Consider the following 25,446-nt stretch of genomic DNA (forward strand, 5'->3'; position numbering starts at 1 on the left):
ACAAAAAAATCTAATAAAATATCCCAAAATACGTTCTTGGTGTTTATACCAAGAATTTTTAATTATTGAGATTTGTTGAAGAAATATTACTCAATGTTTTGTTAAATTATATAGTAACTAAATCGACACGACTTTAGTATGTAGTCATTTGAAGGCTTCTGCTGACAAGTTGTGAGAAAAAGTAATAATGATGACACAAATGTCCAAAAGACTAGGATCTGTTAGGATCTGCGCTTCGCAGTTATCTTTATTTCAAGTCAGCATAATTCAAGTAAGAGGTATGTATGTTTTGCAGTTGAAATTAACTTATGTTGTGGCAATAATAAGTAATGCATGACAAAAAAAAAAATAAAGTTCGTAAATTGCCTTTGGGAAAATTTGTTATTTTGGCAGCCATTTTGTTTTGCAATTCTGACAACATTATCATCAAAATTGTACTTGGCAACATAGTTTTTTGGGCTCAGTATACTCGAATGACCTTAAAAACTCATGTTGCCAGCTTTCACCCAAAAATGTCTGTACATGTCACTTCCGAGGCTGTATTGCATAATCTACAACATGCAAGTAAATCTACATTACGCTTTCTGTTTATGAATTCTTATTGTAACATGAAATGTCATTTTTTCCATTCTTATGGCGCTCTGCTATTGCACCTCTTTATTTTCATAAGACGTATGCAATGTTTTCATTTCTTCAAAAAATACCGGATTTCCATTACCGAAATAAAAGAACTTTCTAACCGTGATAGGGCTAACATGCCACAGGAACTTATTGGGCCAAGGCCTCACACAGCCGTTTTCCCATTGCTAACTTAAAATATTATTGGTCAATTTCAGTAAAATATTAAGCTGCTTTATTGTGAATCAGACTGGAAGATTCGATGCCTCTAATATATCTTCTTACTTGTATGCTAAATTAATCATACCAAACATTATGATAAGTGGAAACTTCTCGTCTATATCTGAACAATTTAACATTTGCTCCAGAAGCCAGGATATTAACAACATCGTTTGAAGTATTACATTAAAACACCAATTCAAGTGATGGATTAGACATTTTGGAAAGTTAAATATTTCCTTGACTCAATGGTATAGAAAGCTGAACCTTCATTTTAAAATATATCCTTGTGTAAATATGCATACACAAATATATAACTAGGGTTTCCCAAAATGATGCACATCACAATTCAGTCACTGCAAGTTTCATAGTCACTTTAATAACAAATTTGTTTATATTCTACTCTGAGTATTTTGCAAAGCACTGTTGTAAAATCTTCTGTGCCCTAACATTGTGGAAACTGTTCGCTGTTAATTATCAAAGGACGAGATACATTGTACTCAAGATTAAATAAAACAAATGTATTTAATTTAGTATTTCAAACTACGTACACTACAATTCACACGTATTAGTAAATAATACAATGCTTTAAAGAGATCTCTTAGTCTTGACTTCTAATGAAAATCACTATACGAGTCTTCTGGTGGGAAAGCGGTAGTTTTACTAACTGACAATACAATAATCCGTGGTTATTTCTCGCGTAGCCAAAAGAATTAGCCCAATTTGGCTTTACTCTAAAACCAACATATTTGGTAATACGTGTGGCTTACAAATGTTCGGATTTTATTAAATATTTGTGTACAAGTATCGTTTTGTCTATGGCAAAATTATCAGACTCACATGTTGCGCGGTTTTACTACTGTCCATCAAACATTTTTAAATTAGTTGAATGAAATGTTGACCATGTCAGGTCCGTGATGTTAAAAATTTAAATTATATGTTTATATATCATTAACACGTGTGTACACCTCAGTATTTATACATTATAATTATATTAAAAATTCATTAACAATTTTATTGTAAAAGTATCGCTAACACTCATTTGAAAATGCCATATTACTTTTTATTCCTAATGGTTTCCAGTTTTGTTCACGAAGGTTACATACTAGACATTTTTGTTATATTGACAGAAAATTTATACGTAAAAGAAAATACAACAAGCACAACTTCCGTCGTATAAACTAAAAAACGAGAAATACAAAAGTTACCACAAATCTAGCTCGAAATGATTTTCGATTTTTTCTTTACAAATTTAGCTTTAAACATACAGAATTTTATGAAGCTACCGCGAGATACCAGATGTTTCTTCGTAAATGAGAAACTAAACAAATCCTGAGGCACGTGTCAAGCGCTCTCCACAAGATGGATACATACAAAAGCAGCTCAAACTGAAAGCACATGACACTAATGACTGAGGAGTAAGCCAATCAGTGCGATATGTTCGCTTCTTTTTCTCTGTTTTCCGGGGGTAGAGGGTAGTTGGGTAAATCTGATATCTGTATAAACACAGCTGTAACATCTTAACAGCGCTTTTAAATAAACTTTAGTCAAATTTGTTTCGTTTAACTTCAATACAAATGCTGTATTTGAAGTACGATCAATTCGTCTCAACTTTATTCTTTAATATCTCTAAGTTAGTGAAACTTTCATTTCTCAACATTTTTGTACCTCTTTTTAACTCGAAAAGAAACTCCCAACTGTTCCAGAGTTATTTTTAGAAAAAAAAATAAGGAATTTGTTAAACAAAACCTAATTCTGTACCACTGGGGGTAAACGGTCAGATAAAAAAGCATATTACTGTTCGAGTGCAAACTCTCAATCAAATAAGGTTTCATAAACAAGATGAGTCAATGTTCTAGGGCAGTGACTCTCAACCTGGGGTACACAATTACTTCCAGGGGTTAGAGGTCGGCGGTTCGGCATAATAGGTATACGTCAGCGCAGCTCAAAAAAACGCTGACAGCGCCACTTATTTTGTTATTTAAGAAAAGCTTGGTCATAAAATATAAGTGACATACGGGAAGTTGGTGTGTGTGTGAGTGATATAGAGAGTATGTGATAATGTTGAAAATTAACTAGGGGTACTTACTGAAAAAGGTTGAGAATCACTGCTCGAAGGCACACTCTCGAACAAATAAACAGTTTTAACACAATCTCGAATAAAGTTTGAAAAATGAGATAACCACTGCCCAAGGACAAACTTGAACAAATACAAAGTATATGTTCGATAAAATCTTCAACGGAACTTCTTTAACAACATTACTAGCATGTTACACAGTTCTATCTTGATTTAGTTTCTACCTTACATATTTTCCTTTCACCTCTTGAAGAAAAACATGTAAAATTACTACACTCTTTCAGAGCAAGCCATATTTGTACACACAAGCTGTTATTAACATTACAAGTGTTCTGCATGAGCGTGTACTTCTGCGAGAAAAAATTTCAAGAATTTAGTTTTAAAAACCTCTAGCAGCTCAAACATATCAAAAACCGGTACGTGCACCTTCGTCATGATTTAATAACATCGTACTCCATTCGAACTTCTAAAAAATAAATGTAAGTACTCATGTATACAAATACACAAAAATAAACGCATAGGCGGGTTCTTGTCTTCAACGATGTATGTGTATAAATATAATATCTGCGCATAATTAAAACGCAAGTCATGGTTCAAGTCGCAGTTATGTGAAACAGACACGCACACTGCGCGCGCTCTGGTACGATTAGTCAGGATATCTTTCTCATGAAGACATCAGGCAGCTCGCACGTACCTGAATAAACCTATTTTGCGCGCTTAATTAATTAAAACACACACAGACAATTAAACAGAAAATGTATCTGCTTATCATACATGAAACACCAGTGTTTTCTGTGCTAAAAACAAACAAACATAATATTAACAATTAACCAAAACGGTTTCTCATATTTCATATACCTCTAAATACAAGCAGAAATCTAATACCATCTCTCAATTGAATTTCGTTCCAGAAATTGGCTGCATCTTTGTATCACTTGCAAGTTAGTTTAAAAGTTCTTGAACCACGTGTTAATTTGTCTACTCTTCGTGAAAAGCAGTGACTATGGGCCTTTAGTTACCACATGCAAGGCATCAAAAGTTTTCGTTGGGTGTTCTAAAGCATCTTAACGCATCTTCATTGATTAAAATAACAAAAACTGCCTGACATTTTTAACACTTCCATGTTTCCACGTCTGTGGATATCTTAGGCACAGTAAAATTAACTAAAATGTAATAGAAAGTAGAATTAGTGGAACTATAGAGGTCAACTTCCACTCTAAGTGAGAAATACGCCTAAATTTTTACACCATTGAAAGTAACAGTAATTTTGAATCTACATACTAAGGGTGAGAACCGATCCTGTTTGATTTAAATGACATACCGTAAACATGACCGAATTTTTACATCGTAATTGGAAAACGGTAAGACTATATGACTCTACATTTTTAGTGTAGATAGCAATCCTGTCTACATTTTGACCCCTTTAGACGTGTGTATAGTATTTTTGTTTAATTGTTTAAGCCACAAAGGAAAATACGAACTTGGCCCGATTCTTTTTACCATAAGGGCAAAATTAAATCCATGTTGGTTTTTCATACATTAGGCCTATAGTTTCTGTTGGATTATATATATGTCCCACCATAATATTTTGAATATTACGCTATAGTACTTTGGGTGTATCCTAGGTCAGTTAGAACTTCTAGGATTAGTTTTGATGATAAAAAGGATAACTACTCGAATAGTAAGTATAACACATACACCAACCAATACCAGGAAATATATATCACAATTTAAAGGGAGAAAATATCAGGATTATCACCTGTCACAAAATAACAAATACTGTGACCGAAACGCCACGTGATACAATATGACACACACATCAGCAAATATCAGTGCGACAGCATGTAGAGGAAAAATATTGTGACATTCCAAATTTCAAGAAAAAAGCACATAGCGTAAAATAAGGTGAACAATTCACCAGCAAACTCTAGGGCGTAAATACATTTCTGGATAAAACGTGACAAGCGTGCTGGCTTATTCTTTGATAAGGAATAAGAAAAGAACACAAAAAACGCTCGATATGTATGATAGTCTGATAAAGACACACAACAATGTAACTCAAAAAAACATCACGCAATACAAAGGCTTACGACTCTCATGTCATAATGTACAACGGTTACACCTATCGTATATTATAATGTGCAATAGAAATTAAAGCAGTTAATTTGATACTGTATGCTGTGTCCAAGATACTATGTACCCATGCAAAGTACATAATATAAAACCGCTTGAAAGACTGCGTTGAAAGGTGTACTTTAAGTATTAGACCTACGTTCTACTGTATATAGTAAAAACAATATGGAAGACTGTACTATAACAGAAATATTCAACCAGTGAGGGATTGCAGCATTCAAATAATACCGTATATAATGGACTTCACGTTCAGTGTACAGCTAGATTTTCCAAAATCGGAAATATTCAGTTAACATTTACGTTTTACATTTATTTTTTATAAAGTTGCTTATTGTATATAAAAAATTAGCGCTTATAAAGCAGAGGTTCAGTCAGAGAGCAATTTATATCTATCACAGCTTTAGTGAAATCCACTAATCGCGCACTAAAACACAATTGCGTATCACACAAAATGGATAAGTCCGTGGTGCGTGGGTATGTATACACCGTTTAGGACAGTCGCTAAATTACACGAGTTCGGTAAAATGTGGTTTGACTCCAACAGTTTGACAATTCTTTCGCTGAAACCTGTACCCTAATAATACGAAACAAACTATTCTACAAATTACGCTGGGAGCCTTACCCAATAGGCGAACCATTTCGAACATATTTTTTTTTTTTGGATGTGGGGAAGGGAAGGGGGCTAATGAAGAAACACGTTAGCGGTAAACTATACATAAAATATATTTGTATATTATATTTATATTCCTACGAAACTCTGCTTTTATAGCTTATTGGCGCATATATTATAATTTCAGTTGTGAAAAAAAGAGATACAGACATTTAGCTAAAAGATGTCTGGATACAGCTCGTGTGTGCAATAAAAGAGTGGAAAACAAATGCACTTGTATTCTTCACTTCAAAGATATAATTCAAACTTTCTTCTTCTCTCATTTGTGGAGATTCTCGCATCTGCAACATACTTTTTCTGGGCTAATAGTCATTTTGTGTGACTAGATGCATTTTGCGTTCTGAGATAACAACGTAACCTTTTTGAAATTCAGATGGGTGTGATGAAACCGGCACCGTCAAAAATACAAGCTAGTAAACTTGATTTAGTTAGCTTTCCTATGCAGGAAACAGACACCGTTGTCACCTTCCGTTTAAGAACGTGCAGCCCATCGAAACGGACGCTTACCCTCTCATCACGTACAGCTGGATGTTCTCACTCGAGTCTTATTTCCAGACGCCTATCTTTTATAATAAACTACTTCCATTAAAAGTGTTTGTGTGAAAATGCAGGTTTAGATGCGAACCTTTCTCAATAATCTTGAGTTTGTTTGTTTTTTAATCACACTACCCATTCTCACTGGCAATTTAACCACTATCATTCACCTTTTCACAGACTTCAAGTGTTCAGTTTCATTGCTCCAGGAACAGATGCTTTATAGCATGCAAGTTGCTATCTCAAATCAATCTACTTCATTCTCAGAAAATTGCTTTCAGTTCTTTCATACAGGCAAACGAAAAATTGCTGTACAAAATTTTATCACGTAACGGAGATAATACCTATAGTAATAACCACATCATTACAAACCCTTACTTTTAGTTGTTTTTTTTTCACACGGAATGATTTAACCTTTTCTATACAACTTGTAGTAAAGTTATCTGATTTTGAGCTGACTCTAAAATGGGCGATGAATTGATTGTATAGTCACCAATATATTTTTATAAGTTTCTCTAATAGTTTCCACCCATTTCACAATTTAAATTCTTTGCTTAGACTATCTATCAATGAAGCTACCTGGTTGTTTGATCACGGTATGATAAACAACCGATTATGTGCTCGAACGTCCCTGCATAATATATACGTTTGGAAAGCACTTTTATCCAAGTTTTATAAAAATGAAATACCATATTTTAGATCTAGGCTAAATAGGCCTGAACTAGCAACTGTTTATTAGAAAATTACGATAGATTATAGACTTAATTAGCAAGTGTTCACACAATTTAATGTATATCCTAGATCTTATTTAGCAAGTGTTTTATAGCAGTAAAATGTTTACGAACAGGTCGTTTGAAGTTTATCTATAAATAAAAGAAAGCCTTCACAGATACTTCAGCTCTCGTTAGAATGGTTAAATTTTGGTTACATTTCAAATAGGCTTGCAAATGCTATGGATTATAGCAAGGTAACTAAAGGCTCATTTAGAAACAAAATGGATTGCCAATTCGGCTGTTTAGGGCAATGTAGCTTACAGGTTACAGCAAGTCTGGCTACAAGTTCATTTAGATACGCAAAAGTTTGCAAGTATAACTGGTTACGATAAGACGGTTCTATTTATTACAGCTGGGTAGCTAAATGCTTATCTAAAAGTAAAAAAAAAAAAAAAAAAAGATACAAGTCTAACAGCTCTTGATAGTTGGGTAAAGTTAATTTAGAACTAAAGCTTTTGAAGTTACACGAGTAATGGCAGGTTAAGGTATATTTATAAATTAAAAGGCTTGCACGTGCCACAACAAAACATTGTACATAGAATAAGTTTATACGAGCACTTATGTCTTATGTAGTACCATAAAAGTGTATAGTAAAAAATAAACAGAACATTAAATGAGCCCTAGTTTTGCTTTTAATCTATAAATTTGATTATCCTGACCTTCAAACATCTGTTAGCTAATCAACTATATAAAGGAAAGTTTAAGGAAATACACAAAGGTAAAAATTCCTATTTGCAAAATATCGATCTCATTTCCATAAATGCATATACCAATTCCAAGGACGGCTGCTAAATTTGCTGTAATATGTACAAAATGCTATGAATCCCCAAAGACGTTTATAGTCGCTATCAGACGACAGATCATAAACCCGTTGGAGCTTATTAACGTTTTATTTACATTACTTAGACTATTTTTTTTATTACAAATACTAAATAAATGAATTGATTTGAGTACTTCACGTGCAGTTTCCCAGAAGAAGGCGAAACGTTGAAATTGCTTTCTCTGGAAAAAGGTCGTTTCTCCGGTTTATTGATAACATTTACACTACAGTATGCTTAACAGTTCCTTCGTTTTAATAGATTTTAACCACTACAATTAAGTTAACGAGTCCGTAAAAACATAAACATGACATCCAAATAAAAAGTACAATAAACATGCATGATGGTTATTTTGGTGGATATAGTAAATAAGGTTTAAAACGTACACCGAAGTAAATGATTGTTTGGCAATTTATAATATTACGAGGAAAACCTTCTTTACGTTACATTTCGATCCGATTTCTAACCGACGGAGAAAAATCCCCTTGAGGTTTACAGACGAAGTTATCAACCGAATCAGCTGGAGAAATCGTAAATTCCGTTTCTCCACAAGGGATTGAATATTGGAGCAATACATTCCCATGGTAACCTCAGGTGTCTGACATTGAAAGAGGATTTGTAGATGATCCTTTCAGAAGACATGGGGGGGGGGTATTAAAAAAACCAAAAGCCTACAGATAACAAGGATATGGGTTCTGAGTTAAATGTTTCCATGGTTACAAACGTGTTCTGTAATTTATTATCATCGTTTTTTTATCCTTTTTTCACTTGGTGATTATTGATCATCTTATACACCTTAAAGACAAAACATCCAAACCCTGAATATCAGTTTCTGAAAATAGAGGTAATAACGATGTTGTACATACCGGTTAGTTCATTTTTTGTTAACATTTTTATTCATCTGTAGCAAAAACAATATTTTGCATATTTGTAAAACAAAAATAAAAATAATTACAAGAGAAATTAACTCTCAAACTGATGTGCTTTCACACGTTTACTACTCGTGCAGTCCACGTGTTGCATTAATACTAATCTTTTTTTACTTATTGCAGCACTTATTCTAAAATGCTAACCCCTAAAAATTGGATAAAATTGTACACTTTTTTCTATGCAAGCCACAACATGGAACACAGCAGCGAGTAGTGTATTTAAGTAAATACTGATGGCATTTTCGTCGGGGATCCACATAAAAATTTGTTGCATAAACCAAACTTTTCAGACATATGGAGCTTCACATCAGAAAAAAAAAATTCTGGAGCCTTAATAAAAAAATACACTAAAAATAGAAACAATCGGTCACTAGCCCCAGATAAAGTTTACTTTAAGCTTTTAGAATATAAATTTGTTTAAAATATCAATATTTAAAGAAAAATGTTTACTTTTACTAACTTGTTCAAAAATTTCTGCTCATAAAATTTATATCAGTGGCTCGGATGGGCTTACTTTTCTTCACAAAGTAGTTCAATATTTGGCTTTATGGTTGTTACCTGTAAGCGCAAATCATATTTAATATTTAGCCTGTTTCTAAATTTGGTCTTTGTAGCTGTATACAATTAAAATGTTTGCTCACAAAGATATGTTGTTAGAAAACGCATCAAAATTTTCAAAGCTCTGTTACTTATCTCAGGGTATTCCATGGCCTTTTGAATCCAAAATTGTGTAATTTATTCCCGCTGAAATTTTGTTTTTAGTGTGTAGTAAGTTTAAATTTCTATAAGCTGTTCTTTCTCTTTCAAAGGCAAATAGTTAGTATTTACAGGGTCAACAAAGGGATTTTTAATCCTCAGTAATTTTTTTCTAAATGAGGAGGGAAGTTCTCCCCAATAGTTGTACACAAATCAGATATGTGCTGCAAGACTGAAACTTTCGCATCTTCACTTGAGGACATTTGAAATATTCATAAGTAAAAAACCACAGATTTTCGAAGCAATCAAGTTCTTCCGTAAGTATACAATCACTCCAAAGTTTTAGCTTACGTTGAAGCATTTCTATTTCACTCTGAAGTACGTTACCCTGGTACTCTGCATTGTAGCATTCACTTCATTTAGATAGGTAAATACGAGGGCTGTTCAAAAAATACGCGGACTGTTTGAATTGCGCGGCTCCAGGGGAATCCGCTTGGTGTCGCTAGGTTCGCACAAATAAGCTGATTACGACGCCATTTCCCGATTGCAGATATCTTCATTTGTGTATTAGCTACGCGGTTTTAAGTGAAGTGCGATTTTTTCGTTTGGCGGATTTCAGAATGAATGACCTGAAGAAGCAACGACTTGCTGTGAAATTTTGTGTTAAACTTGGAAAATCTGCGACTGAAACTTTTTGCTATGCTTACGGTGATGTTGCTATGAAGCGTACGGCATGTTTCAAGTAACATGAACGTTTTAAGGATGGTCGACAGTCCATTGAAGATGATGAGCGTCCTGGACGTCCTTCCACGTCAACTGACGACCCACACGTCGACAAAATCAACACCCTGGTGCGGGCAAATCGACGTCTGACTGTCAGGGAGCTTGCTGAAGAGTGTGGGATATCAGTTGGATCTTGTTACGAGATTTTGACCGAAAAATTGAAGATGCACCGCGTTGCTGCGAAATTTGTGCCACGCAGAACTCGTGAGTTTTTGGCCAAACACTCGATCACTGTTCTCCCCACCCCCCTACTCACCTGACCTTGCTCCTTGCGATTTTTTCTTGTTCCCCAAACTCAAAAGACCCTTGAAAGGAAGAAGATTTGAGACGATTCCCGGGATTAAGGCAAATGCGACGAAGGAGCTGGAGGACATTACAAAAGAAGCGTACCAGGACTGTTTCAACAAGTGGAAACACCGTTGGGATAAGTGTATGCGTTGGGGAGGAGAGTACTTTGAAGGAGTCCCAGACCTGTAACTTCTAAATAAAGTACATTTTGTTTTATGACATCAGTCCGCGTATTTTTTTTAACAGCCGTCGTACGTCCGAAAGATAAACCACTTATTAATATTCTAAAATTTCTTCGCGGAGCTCCAGATAACTATGGCAGAGCCCAAGAGCTCCACAGAGCATAGTTTGAAAAACCAAGGCATAAACAATTCAACATATTTATAAACTTATCTAGTTATGGGAAACGAATTAACCCACATTAAGTGTTGGCATGATTTGTAAAGTAACATTATTCCATCAGTTAACTCTGGAATTTGTTCAAAAATAGATTACCGTATTTAAATAAAAACACTGGCAAACGAAATTAGCACGTGCCCATTATTAATATTAATACTTGTCACGAAATTTTCCAATAACAAGTTCCTAACACTGAACGGAAATTTTAGAAATGAGATCTATACAGCTATTACATTTTTTTTAAAATAAGAAAAAGTAATAGTATCCGCGAAATATTTTCAACTCGTCTAGAAAATAATTATTCTTTTTAAACATATTACTATACTGATTTACATGTATTACTAGAAACAAAGAATCACAAAAAGATCTAACATAGAGGCACATAAATAGGAAATGATATATACATAAAACGATAAAAAAAGTCATCAATAATAGATAATTATTTAATGGTTAATGAAAGTGGGTTGGCCTACTTACACAGAAGTGTATGTGATCGGGTTAAGAAGATTGAGCAAAAAGTAATTTATAACCCTCTAAGTATTAGCTGTTGTTGGCAGAAAAAAACCGGGAGTTCATTTTTATATAATGCAAGGCATGCTCATCGCTGTTTCAATTGGTTACGGACGAAATGAACATTGGGAAGGTTTCTTATAGCGCTCTTCGGTGAAGCGTGAACGAAGTAAATTTTTCTCTTACTTATTTCAAACTGTTCTAGTATACGTATCTACAATAAGCGTTCCTATGTTGATATTTCCATTACATTAACTTAAACTTTATACGAGTGAATCAGGAACATACCATAGGGAATATGTACCAATTTGTGCTTTATGTTTTACCAAGATCACCAACCACATATTTTCAATGAAGTTCAATTCCCGGAATGCTGTATTTTTATTTCTTACCAAGATCTCAATATCCCAAATATTATTTAGTACACAAGCAATATCAAAATATTTCTCATTTCAAACTAAATTACATCAACCAAATTCAACATTTCAAGAATCGTCTTATTTATCGATTTGTCAAAATAATGATGCTTTATACACAAAGTTCTGACTACTCCATACGATTTATGAAGTTTGCCTTGAAAGTTTTACTTTACATGAAACTGAAATAACTAACACCAAGTTAGTTTTAACAATTTCATTAGCGTAACAGTCTTCATTATTTTTTAAACGAATTTCTTAGCTGTGCAGAATGCTTTCTAATAAGGAATAGAAGAATAATTTATTAATTCAAGCCATATACCTACATTAACTTACACATCAGAAAATTCTGCACAAACAACTATTTAAAAAACTTTTTTAATGCCTGCATATGTTTAAGGCTAACCAAGCTAAAGAGAAGAGATATTGTAATTTTTAAATGTGTTTTGGGGAAATTAATAGAGAGATCAAATCTTATTTGTTAAAGAGAGATGTCGGAAAGTTTTTGTATGATGACCCTATATGATATGATCTGTCTAAAGTCAACTCTGTTTGGTTAGAGTAGTTATGCAAGTTTGATGTTTAATTTTTCTCTAATGGCTAAAACTAAATATTGTCACAAAATCGCTAATTTCTGTTGTTGAATTACTATAAAATGGTTTAAAAATTACTTAATGAAGCACATTAATGATCATGCTCTAATATAAAGTTATAGGTTTTTCAGTATTCATATTAATGATATGAAGATGCTTTGAACTCACTGTAAGAGTAGTTGGAAAGATATTAATAACTATCTTTATCATAGATCTTGAAATGGGTAATGTTAAAAAACTTACGTTGTACTTCACCAGTGCTGAGTTTGAAACATCATCACCTCAATAAAAAAGACAGTACTGTACAAAAGCAGTTCCAAGTAACACTGCCAAGGATTCTGACAAAACAAACCCAAAGAGAATTGAAGACTGATTCTGCAAAACTTCATCATCTGGCTTTTTCAGTGTAATAGTATTTCTTCAAACTTAGAACAGCTGTAAATTTACTCTCTAAAGTTAATGTCTGAGCAAATCAGAACGTTAACAAGAATATGTATATTGGAAACCTCCTCAAGTTAGTTTAGATTTGAAAAGTGCATTGGTGTTTCAGAATTTTGCTCAAAGCTATACAACTTCTGCCTGGATCTATATACTTGTCCCTAACATACATATTAGAAACAACACGAAAGGCAGTTTGTAAACAACATTTACTGCCAACTCTGGCTACTCTTGTCTGATCGAATAGTGGGATTTGAACATTACACTTTGTTAGAACACTCACAGTCTCTAAATGCAAAGTACATACAATGGAAACAAGATGTGAACAGAGAATACTCCGACTCACAATCCAGACATGCTAATTTCCGAACAATACTCTCCTATGAAGATGAGAAGGTTATTCTAAGTGCTGCATAAATGGTCATAATTAAAGCAAGAAATCTTTGTATAAAAATAGTACTTTATGTGTACATAATGTTCATTTACAGTTACATCATTCTATTATGTACACAGAATGTTCACATAAGGTTATTTAATATATTTTGTCCACATGACTGTTTAATGTATTCTTATTCTGTAACAATAAACTATACAAGGTTATATAATAATTTGAAGATTCAAAAAATGGTTAAAGTAGAAATAAGAGGTAAGGAATTCCATGGTCACTGCTTCAATCCAATTACCTGCACTTACTGAAAGGGATGACTTAAATAAAATGAAAACAAATATTTATAAGAAATTATGTATAAGGCACTGTTAATGTAACTACAACTTCCAGGCTTAGAAAAATACTCACGAACTATTAACTTGGACAATGTGAAGTTTCAGAAGAACAAATAATTTTTTCAAAAATAACAGATCATGTGAATTACATTGAAAATAATATTTTACATTAAACAAAAAAATTCCACAGAAAATAAATATGGAAGCTAATGTAATAAGCATACAGCAATTTTCCTAAATGAACCATCCATCTTAATAAAGAACAGAGCAACAGAAATTAAATCATATTCCTTTAACAAAATGGTCCAGCTCTCCTGCTTCGACTCATTTACACTTACTCCAGAGAATGAAGTTCATCAAAAAAACTAAGATAACAATATTTAGTCAATTGTTGAGGTATTTCCTTTCTTTCACATGTTCCTTCATTTGTAGTACATGCAACCAAAGGCTTGATTTACTCATGGTGTTATGTCTGCATGTTAGTACACAGTAGTATATGACCCCTCACCCAAATCTTTGTTGTATATCCTGCTCCTTTTGTTTGAAATGACAGAAAACTATTTGTCATTTTTGTTTCCTGAAGAATGGTAGAGTTAAAAACTCTCCTATTTACGTGTGTTTTATTTTAAATTAAGAATTCTAATTTGCAGCACAGAACACACAAGTTAAAAAAGACCAGTTTTTGTATCTTACATTCACTACTTTCACCTATACGTACAATCATTAAATAAAATCACATCACCAGACAAAATTTTGTGTATTATGATTAACATTTTACTAAGCACACATGCATTTTACATGACAAATATTTAGGTGCTATTCAAAAAGAACTGGATCTACAACAAGGAGACAAAGTAGAACAGGCACTATGTGTGTGTGTGTGTGTGTGTGTGTGTGTGTGTGTGTGTGTGTGTGTGTGTGTGTGTGTGTAGATAGATAAACTACTCATATCTATTTCTATTATAGAACATGCTAGAAACATGTACTTGCTAAGTCAACAGAACTGAATCAGTATTAAGTTTCAATATATATAACCAACAGAAATTCTTTACATGTTCTACTGTTATAACAAGAGACCCACAAAAATATTGATCCTTACTTTTTACACAAAGAATATTTTTAATTTAGTGTAAAAGTTTTAAAATTCTTAATACTCCTTAACTCCTTAATTTGTATGTGTGTGTGTGTGTGTGTGTGTGTGTGTGTGTAGATAGATAAACTACTCATATCTATTTCTATTATAGAACATGCTAGAAACATGTACTTGCTAAGTCAACAGAACTGAATCAGTATTAAGTTTCAATATATATAACCAACAGAAATTCTTTACATGTTCTACTGTTATAACAAGAGACCCACAAAAATATTGATCCTTACTTTTTACACAAAGAATATTTTTAATTTAGTGTAAAAGTTTTAAAATTCTTAATACTCCTTAACACATTTTAAAATTAATGGTCCTGTGAAATGTAAGATGCATGAAACTCTCTGCAGCACATAAAAGAACTGCAAGTTCTAGAAATGGTATGTGTATTTTACAAGAGTATTATATCAATCTATTCCTTTATAATTTATATATTTTTTAAACCATATGTATTGACACCTATTTAATAGTTTAAAACTGATAAATTAATTTCAAAATTATATTAAGAACAAGCATCTGATAATTACACTTTCCAAACTTATGTACAATCAGCATCAAATATCCTATTTATGATAGAAAAACCAATTAAGCTACTGAAAAATCAATGTCTTGTGAGATCAGATTGCTAGATTAAATGTGTAGTATACATACCAGCAAGTCAACATTAACAACTTCATTTTATTTTTCAGGGAGACAACACTCTAGATAAGAAGTTTCATCTACTAACTATGGAAACAAATGGCACCATAGTATGTTATAATGTAAGTAGGTTAACATTCAAACTTAATACATTTTGATAGAAAACATATTGAACTAAAGTAATTTTCTAATTGAAGAAACAAATTTTTCCATGAAAAAGTAATATATATAGTTTGTTAAACTCTAAAACAAGCCTAAACAAAAAATGCTGCAGAAATACATTATTTAGGTTTAGAAATTAAATTACTTGAGAAGAATATCAATGTAAATATTTTTGATATAAGGAAATATCTTATCTTTCCAATTTATGGTTTATCCCTCTTTTAATAGCATCATAACTTCACAATTATTCAGAGATTGTAAAATTTGTAATAAATTACATTATTTTACCAGTAATGTGGAAATAATGATATAAAAATTAATAGTCAGTAGATTTAATAAAGAAATTTCAAATAAAATTATTAAATTATTCTGTAACAATTACAAGAATGTAATAAATAAATAAAAATTAGAGAAATTTTACTTAAAATTTCTAATAACTATTTTTAGTTAAGAATAAGGTCATTTAACAATTTGGCACTACTTTATGCGGATGTACACCTTGCCACATAAAAAGACTTTACAGCATGATAGTCACAGTAGAATGGGTGGTGGCTGGGAGCTATACTACTTTGTTTGGACAGCTGGATGGGATGCTTCATGCTGGTATAAGTAATTTACTGTGCTGTCAATAAGTGCCCTTTTACCAAATTGGTGGCTGGAATGCTAGCATCGAGAGGTAAGTTCTAATCCTACGTATTCCCAACTGGTAATATGTTATTTCCTTATTTTTTTACCAATTTATTTCAATTAATTCTTTACTTGGGAGAGCAGTCACCTTTTCACAACTACTGCTACTTTTTATTTCTTATGTGAGGCTGGCAAATGGAGGTTAAGACTGATAGATGGTGTATCCCCAGGTCCAATGTCCACAGTCACCTCCAAAACCTAGGGTACATTTTATAAACCCACACTGTGGCTTATACCCAAGGATCTTTTCAGTTAATGCTGCATTCTTTTGGCTTGTTTTTGAGTTATAACAAACTAATATAATTAGTCAGAGGTTTGGACACACACACACACACACACACAATTATCACAGTTAACAAAATATAACATAAGATATTCTACTATAGTGACAAATAATTAGTTATTATTACAACTTTCTTTCCTTTATCAAACTTACAGTCACTTACATAAAAGGTTGAGTATAGTATATCAAAATTTAAAACCTAATTAGCAAGTCACATGAAAACCACAACCAATATAAAGTTGCAGTGGAATGGGAATATCAGAAGTAAACTTTGACAGTTTCACATTTTGAAAATATGTTATCAAAAACTTGGCACTTTAGGGAAGGGTATATAATAGCCCTTTCTACCTCAAAATATTCATACCATTATATAACAAAGATGTGTTCAGATAATAAATTCAGAATTTCCTAGACAGGGATGTCACTCGTATTTATGGCATTAGAAAAGAATGAAGTATGGATCAACTTGGGGACATGACCATCTACCAAAAGACCTCCAACTACTCATACCCCACTCATGGTATATTATGTGCAATATATTATATAAGAAATACAAAAGTGAGAATCTCTAAATGCAAAGGACAGTTTTAAAAGTCATTCATATGTTCCAGGCAATAGTGCACAACATAATCCAGAATAACATCTGTTTGGAAACAAAATCAACAAATGGGCTCATCTAGATAAGGCTTCCAGTCATACCTTTCAAACAGCAGTGGAATAAACAGGCATTCAAGTTATTCTACATGATAACATACTGTTCAAGTTACTTAGCTCATGCTAATGCTAGTACCACATAAAATCCAATTCTGAATTTTCTAGTACCCTTTATTTACACAAAACAGTGCTTTATGAATTATTTTTAATAACAATGAACTATTAAAACAATTAAGTTTTTAGAGTTATACAACAAATCCATGAAAAGTTAATTGGATTTACTCAAAATGGCAATTACACAAACTTAATACACACTAATTGATGTGAAATAGTACAAAATAAAATGAAATAAAAATTATGCAATTTTGAATTCGGTGGATATAAAACATTTTCATCAATTAGTCACAAAAATATTGTCAAATTTAAGTTTTTATTTTTTCAAGAAATAATGTATACCTAATCAAATGCTTCTCGTAGAGTAATAAAGATACTTCCAATGAACCACCAACTAATTTACAAAACTAGTAAGATTTGATTACAATCTTTTTGGTTGTGTTTTTATTTCAGCACTGAATGCTCCAACTAAAATCTCAGAGGATTATCAGTGAGACTCAGTTTTCCTTTTCGTTGCCTTATTTCAAACCTACATGGAAGAAATATTGTACTTAGGGTACCATAAGGTATCTTTGTATTGATTGCACATCATTTTCTGAAGTGGGTGACCTTCTCTCAATTCTGTAAGTAACTGGACAAGGAACCTTTCTTTATGTCTACCCTCTTCCATGTGAAAAAATTAAAAACAACTGCCCAAGGGTAATTGATGTCTAGTGTGGTAAGGCACACTGTCTTGTAAAAGAAAGATCCTCAGAGTTTAAGCATAGAGTGATATAAGGGCACCAAACTTGAATAAATATCTGGAAGGTGTTTTTGACTTGATGAGTAAATGCTAAACAAAAGTCAACAAACAGCAAAATAAGCAGAAGAGTAAAACTAGCCAAAGACAGAAAACGTCAGTTTTTTTTTTTTAAATTGTTATTTCTATATATATAGAATATGAGCAATACTTCAATGCTGGTTTGTTATGCTTTCTCTCATCATAATCATGCTTTTATTGTCCACACATACTCTTTTTCAAGGAAAAAAACATTTAAATTGTTTTTCCAATATTTAATAATAAAAATTATTACTCAGTAGATATTGGTGTTACAATCTCAACTATACTTAGTAAACTAGAAACATTACCAAATTAAGTCTTGTATTTAAAATGATGATTATTAATTAAACATGACAATAAAAGTATGCTTTAAAACTATATGACAGAACATTAATAAATTAAATTTGCAAAAAAAAATTAGACTACCTCATAATTTAAAGTTGCACAATACTTGAACTTTATAACAAAAGCACCTACCTACTTAAATTCCAAAATTTAATTACATTCAATGTTCATAAAACTTACAGTTCCATATTCTGCACATGCATAAGACAAAAGTTTTTTCCATGTTTTTTTTCCCTTTTCATGATATATAAACCAACTTGAATACTTTATATATTTTGTAAATAATCCCCTTTATCTTTATATAAGAAAAATATTAATTTCCTGAAATTCTATTAAATATAGGAAAATATGTAAAAATATTTTTATGCTCTTGTCTGGAACTAAAACCAATTTCTTCAAACAATGATTTTACTTCACACATTATAAATAAAACTACATTAAAATTATAATCTCACAATGTTGACTTTAAACTTTTCTTATAAAAAATAAATTTTGTTTTAAAACTTTAATATACATACATATATATAGCTATAAAGATAGTAAGTAAAAATGCTCAAAAATTAAACTTTCTCATGTTTGTGATAATAAAAACAGAAAAATTCAATGAATTCATTTTTACTAATGTTTCAGATGCTGGAAGAAAAAATACCTCACGTATGAACCAATTTATAAAAGTAAATTATTCAAAAGTGAATTCCAGTTTTCAGAAAAATAGCACAGTAGAAAAATAATATAAAAAAATAACCATATATTCATGAAATAAAAATAATATTTTTTCATATGTTTAAAATTAATCTTATAAATATTTAGTGCTACTTGGTTTCAAACCAAAATGATTGCTTTGTTTTTCTTTACAGAACTGAAGAATTCCTAATAATTCACTCCAAAAAGCTGCAATTACAATATTTCTAAAGTACTATAAATAAATAAAAACATCTTTTGACTGTTTTTAACAGACAAAAAATATTAATTTTTTATCAAGAAAAACTCTAGATTGCTCCAAACTACTATTACTTCTGATAACAAAGGTTTACTTCACATGTTGGAAATTTCAAAATATTTCTTGAGCTTTACAATATTGAAACTTATGAACATCACCAAACTTTAATTATACCAAAATCCTTATTTTGTTTAAAATTACTTTTTCTTAGTTAAATACAATACCAATTGAAAATGGCATAACAATCAGAATGATCACAAAAGAACTGATAAATCATTGTAGTAAATTAATCTACCTGATATTCTATCATTTTACAGCCTATAAAAAAAATACTAAACATTATACAACTTCTATGCCTCACATAAAAAAACATTGAGGTTTTTAATACAATGTGAAAGTGAAATATTCTAAAAAATATTGCTCATTATAAAACATGCTTTTGAAAAGCATTACAACAGTTAGTTAAAAGCTAAGATACTAAGCAATATCTTGCGATATAATCAGTTTATCTATACTGGGTTCAGATAGTTATTGTTACAAAACACCACTTATCTTTCATCTTATGATAAAGTTTTGTTGTAAATTTAAATAGGCCAACTGTTATTCAATACTGAAAAATACAAATAGGTATTGATATCAAACATAAGGAAACGTTTGTTGTTGTAGCACTCTCAAATCCATATAAATATATTTGTTCAATCAATCAACAATTGATTTTAAAATACCACTATAATGATTAATCACATGTTTATGGTAAGATATCCATAACTTCCAGTAATCGAGGAAGTGTTTTGCTTAAAATATGTTTAATTTGAAAAATAAGTCCAAAAATACAATTAAATACAGTTTAAAGAATTAATTGATTGATTGTTTTGGAATGAAATACAAGACTACACAATGGGCTATTTGTGCTCTGCACACCATGGTTACCGAAACCTGGTTTCTAGCAGTGCGAGTCCACAGACATACCACTATACTATGGGGGATGACTAGTTTAAAGAATCAAGATGCTTGGAATCAATGTTCTGATATTAGAAAAGATTAAAGCAGGTACTAATGCCCAAATCAGTGTTTTTTTTCTATGAGTAGACAGAGTTAGAAAAACAACCTTTACAGTTTTTTAAGAATGGATAAATAAAATCAAATAACCCTTTAATACAACTTGAGCAGAATTAAAGAATAATTACTACTTTTGGCATATGTCCAAGTGATCACAAGCATATTTAAGTAATCTTTACAATTTAATTTGATTAATATATTTCCCTATATACTGAACTTTTTGATTTTTAAATATAAATACTGTAATGGTTTTTTAAAAACATTTCAGATAAAACCTTTTCAATGTTAAATGTTCATAGTAAGTAAAAATTTTATTACAACTCGAAAAAATAATAGTAGCACCTACCTTTATGACCTCAAACACTACATTTCTGAGTTAAAACATTAACACATTATAAACTGTTATCATCTTTCTGCATGATCTTTCAGTGTAGGTAAAACAAATATGAAAAACAAATACTTTATTAAATCATTTCTAATTATTCAAAGTTCTTATTAATGACCTTTCTCAGAGCACAGCCTCACTAAAAGAAAACAAACTACATAAAAGTGGTGTAAGCTCTCTATATAGTACTGAGTTATAATTCTAAAAGCTTTCTAATAGTTTTCTAACCTCAGAATAATAAATGTGCCTGTGTTTGTGATTATCAATATTTCCATAAGTTTGACAAAATGTTTTTTTACAATTGAATTATTGATAAATAATATGATCATACTGCAAGGTTTGAGTGTAAATATTGAAGTCTTACAACTAATAAATGGAGAAAAGTTTAAGAGTTTTAGTGACCAACTGTATGCATTTATGATGTTTTACTTCTTGGATTAAAAAATCATTATTACATCAATATTTACTTCTTACCACAGGAGTTAAAATAAAATATACTCAAATCTGAGAAATGTTATTGTACATACTCATGTTTTACTCACTGCTATTGCACATACTGTTTTTGTTGTTTTCAGCCACACTGAAGTAAAAACTATATTTGTTTCTAAGTGCTCATTACTTGTGGCACTTCAAGTGATATTAAAACAATTAAAATTCAAAATAATTCATATGAAATGGTGGCACACAATAGAAGAATCAGCACCACTTAACATTATGAGTTGGTTTATCAGAGATAAATTAAAAGGCCTACCTGCTCAAATCCTCCAAGGAGCTCTGTTGTGTCCATGTCCGAATTCACATGTAGAACTTGAAGAGGGTGGCCTGTCAGAGTGGCAGCCAAATGGACTAGTGATGTTTTTCCAACTGCAGAAGGACCAACCTATAAGGTTTAAATAGCAGCTTATACTTAACATACTAATTCACAAAACATGATTCTTGAAAAAAGCAATAAAAATGCATTTTTTTTTATAATTTAATTCCATCATCAATTCAAACTAAGTTTTATTGTTTCCTTTATTTGCAATAACAAATTGTCTAAGAATCTCTGTTTGTAAAATGGAGCTTTGAAAGTATTCACATGTTAAAATATATTAAATGGATTTGAGTTTTCTAAGAAAAAAAATGAAAATATTCCTTAACCAAACTTTCTGCTTTTATTTTTTGTTCCTTTAACCCATCTCAAATGACCTAACAATCATAAGTAAGCAGTATATCACAAACGTTTTCTTTAGTAAATAAAGTTTAAAAAGGAATTAACATTTTCTTCTTAACAAATTTTCCTGAAGTTTTAAAAGCTTATTACTACTAATAAAAGCTTACTAGAATTGCCATCCATTTCATCAGAAGACAATCCAAAAGTGATTCTAGTGGGGATATCTGATGATGCAAGAAGTAAAGAGGATTTGATGGGGCATGTGCATTACGTCCACGTGGAAAGACAGTGTGCCCAACTTGCAGAAAATCTCTTGTCATAAGTACTTGGCTTGATGGTAAAATATTTTGTAAAGACTTTCCAGACACTTTACTGAATAATTCCAGTACCTAGATAAGAAGAAATGAAGCAAACTATAAAATCATACAGTCATTTTATTTTTTTGTCATATGGCAGTAAAGTCAGATCCTGCTTTCCATACACACATTTTCAATTGTTGAGCACTTAACACAAAACATAATTTGTATATAAAATAACAATCTCCTTTATAAGTTAAATTTTCAATCATAAAACTATTTTACAAATAAACCAAACTAATATAACATTTGGAAGAGTTGAATAAACTACTGTATTGGGGAATAAAAAGTATTTAAATAAACTGGGTTTTAATATGTTCACACCAAAGTAGCATTACATTTTTATAATCCATCTTTTCCTAAGGATTTTATTATATTTAAGAAATTCTACTTAACTTACCTACAACCTGCTAATTCACATATATTTACAATAAATAATATTTTCACACCTTCTGTTTGTCTTGAGCAGTCCTCATCCTTTCACTGTAAAGAAGTCTAACATATTCACTAGGATCAAAACTTTTCTTGTCCTAAATGAAAGATTTTATACATTACAATACAATAAAATTAGTGAATTCTATAAATATATCCTACCACTCAAGATTAAAAAAAAAAAAATCATTAACAGGTGAATACTGCAATTTTGCACAATGGAGCAACAGATAACCAAGAGTGGAAAAAAAAAAATACATAACCACGAGAACCAGAGATAGTTGTAAAGCTGAAAATGTTTAATCACAATGAATAAGAAAATATAAAAGTGGCTGTATATACAATGATTATGTCAAGTTGGTCTTTGTTTGATCTCAGTTTACATATTACTTTCATGTTATATTCAAAGAGTTGTAAGTTACATGGATAAAGCCTCATGTTTGTCACTTTAAGATTTCATATTTTTCCATCTCACCCTTACATATACTTATGAGAACATATCATCACCATCCTCTGAGAGTACTGCTGTCCTCCTGAATGAAACTTTGAAGTACCTGGGAATAGCTTTTAACGCACAACTTCATTAGATACATTGACACCACATTAACTAAAGATGCCGCAGGAATTTATGCACTGAAAATTTCAGCATAAAACAGAGCTTGAGAGTTTGTACATACAAGGTACATTTCATAAGCATTATAAATATTTAATACATATTACATGTTCTAACATAGGATTGGTCTATCTTGTTCAGTCAAAACATTGTATATATTAAATTTTTCATTATACTTACAAATCATTGTGTCTTGTGTATACAAGACACCTAATGTAATTGACTTTCATACCCAATAAAAAGAGCTGAAGAGCATTACCTGCTTATGTTCTACCAAAGTATTATTTTATCCAACTTAGATTATGCACTACTGATGATCACACAGCTAGAGTAGACTGAGAAGGTACAAAATATCTGTTTGAGACTGGTCATGAAATGTATTTCAGTCACTCTAATCAAGGCAAAATTACAATTCACAAGTCTCAACAGCATCACAGAGCACCAACAGTGCAAACAAAATGTTTTACTGGAATCTTGAAGTGATCAGAATATGCATTTCATAACTGAGCCACTGCCTTTTCCAACTAGAATAATTCAGTTCCATAAAGACCCAGAATACATCAAGAAAAACATCTCAGGAGACAGTCATGGGTGGACAAATACTACACAGCTACCACTGATATAATCATCATAACTAGATCTCGACACCATGTTGTGATATACACATCTTGCACTTCTGTAATAGAAAGAAATCAGCATAAACAAAAAATGTAGAAAATGGTCAGAGGATGAAGCAGCGAAAACCAGTCATCACTTAAAGACCATGACGTTCAGTCATTTGTTACCACAGCCTCAAATGGTTCTTACACTACAGATAGCAAGCAGCTGGTTGGCATTTAACATCTCATGGTGTTAAAACATTCTGCATAATGCACGTAGAGCATCCAAGCTTCTCACACATAATATAAGTACAGAGCTGAAAGCTATAAAACAAGCAAGCTTCTCGATTGCAAAAATGAACCTCAATCAACATATCTGCAAATGACTTATAAGCAGTATTGTAGAAACTTTCATAGTGTTTGGTCCCCAAATGGATGACAGAAATCAATATTTAGAAGGTATTACTTACAATCAAGACTGAAGTATTAATAACATTTAAGCAGAAAGCTATTAATATATATTCATACACTCACTTGATTTATCAACATAATCTGACACCAGCGAAATATGTCTCGAAGATTAAATTCCCAAGGGGATCCTCGTTGTCCAAAAGCTTTAATTTCTTCCACCTTCTCTACAAGCTGAACGTAACATACAAAACAGTTTAATCATACAATATTTAAATAAACAAACTTCAAAATTGCAACAATATAGAGTTTCAGTCCAATATTCACACAAAATTCTCCCTAATATGATTTGTTGATAAACCAAATATAGCAGTTCTCAATCTACCTAAATTGTTGATCCTTATAATAACATTATAGATATTTATCAGAAATAGTATGTTACTTCTAATAACGTTTACTGAACACCAGCTATATCCCTTACATTAGAAATAAACTTTTATTTGCTGCTTTAAATAAAACAGTTTTCCAGACTTTGTTGATAAATTTTCATACAACTTGAAATTAACTTTTAAACAATTATCATTTCCCTCAAATATCAAATTTTGGTATAAAAAGACAAAAAAATTGTAATAGTAAAAAGTAACAAAATCACTTATGCCTTTATCCTTAATATTCTAATTTAACCAATAAATTTTTACTTTAATATTTTTATGTCTTAAATGGTTTTATATAGTATTTATAATGTGGAATATATACTTTAGTATTAAAAATCTATTTATATGATAAAAATAATGAAGTGTAGTTCCAGTGCTTGAACATTTTATTGATATGAAAGATTATAAAGCCAATACGTTTTGATTTCATTACTAAAGAAACAAAAACACACACACACACATACTTGAGAATTAAAGGAAACCATGTTTTTTATAACATTTTCAGGGAGATCTGGGTAAACTGTTTTTGTAATAAACTCCAGGTCATCTGGTGTCAATGGTTCAATATACACCTAGTAAACATTGAGAAGTATGAGAAACAC

The 25,446-nt window shown here is 31.3% G+C and overlaps 2 protein-coding genes across 4 annotated transcripts in view; one reads left to right on the plus strand and one right to left on the minus strand.

Annotated features, from left to right (window-relative positions):
* The window catches only part of LOC143239263 (uncharacterized), a 37,788-nt gene extending 19,251 nt beyond the window's left edge, over window positions 1–18,537 (plus strand). Inside the window, exons 4-5 of the mRNA XM_076480181.1 lie at window positions 15,451–15,522; window positions 17,754–18,537. Of these exons, the coding sequence (XP_076336296.1) occupies window positions 15,451–15,466 (16 nt within the window). The 3' untranslated portion in view covers window positions 15,467–15,522; window positions 17,754–18,537. The remainder of the gene's footprint in view (window positions 1–15,450; window positions 15,523–17,753) is intronic.
* The window catches only part of LOC143239260 (midasin), a 217,603-nt gene that overhangs the window by 107,804 nt on the left and 84,353 nt on the right, over window positions 1–25,446 (minus strand). For 2 of the 3 annotated variants that reach the window (XM_076480174.1, XM_076480176.1), the window contains exons 37-41: window positions 25,309–25,416; window positions 24,537–24,644; window positions 22,808–22,888; window positions 22,170–22,391; window positions 21,601–21,729 (exon numbers count right to left, since the gene is read on the minus strand). In XM_076480174.1, the coding sequence (XP_076336289.1) occupies window positions 21,601–21,729; window positions 22,170–22,391; window positions 22,808–22,888; window positions 24,537–24,644; window positions 25,309–25,416 (648 nt within the window). The remainder of the gene's footprint in view (window positions 1–21,600; window positions 21,730–22,169; window positions 22,392–22,807; window positions 22,889–24,536; window positions 24,645–25,308; window positions 25,417–25,446) is intronic. The other variant, XM_076480175.1, reaches the window with a different exon arrangement.

This window comes from Tachypleus tridentatus, chromosome 13 (genome assembly GCF_004210375.1).
Source record: "Tachypleus tridentatus isolate NWPU-2018 chromosome 13, ASM421037v1, whole genome shotgun sequence".
NCBI lineage: Eukaryota > Metazoa > Arthropoda > Merostomata > Xiphosura > Limulidae > Tachypleus > Tachypleus tridentatus.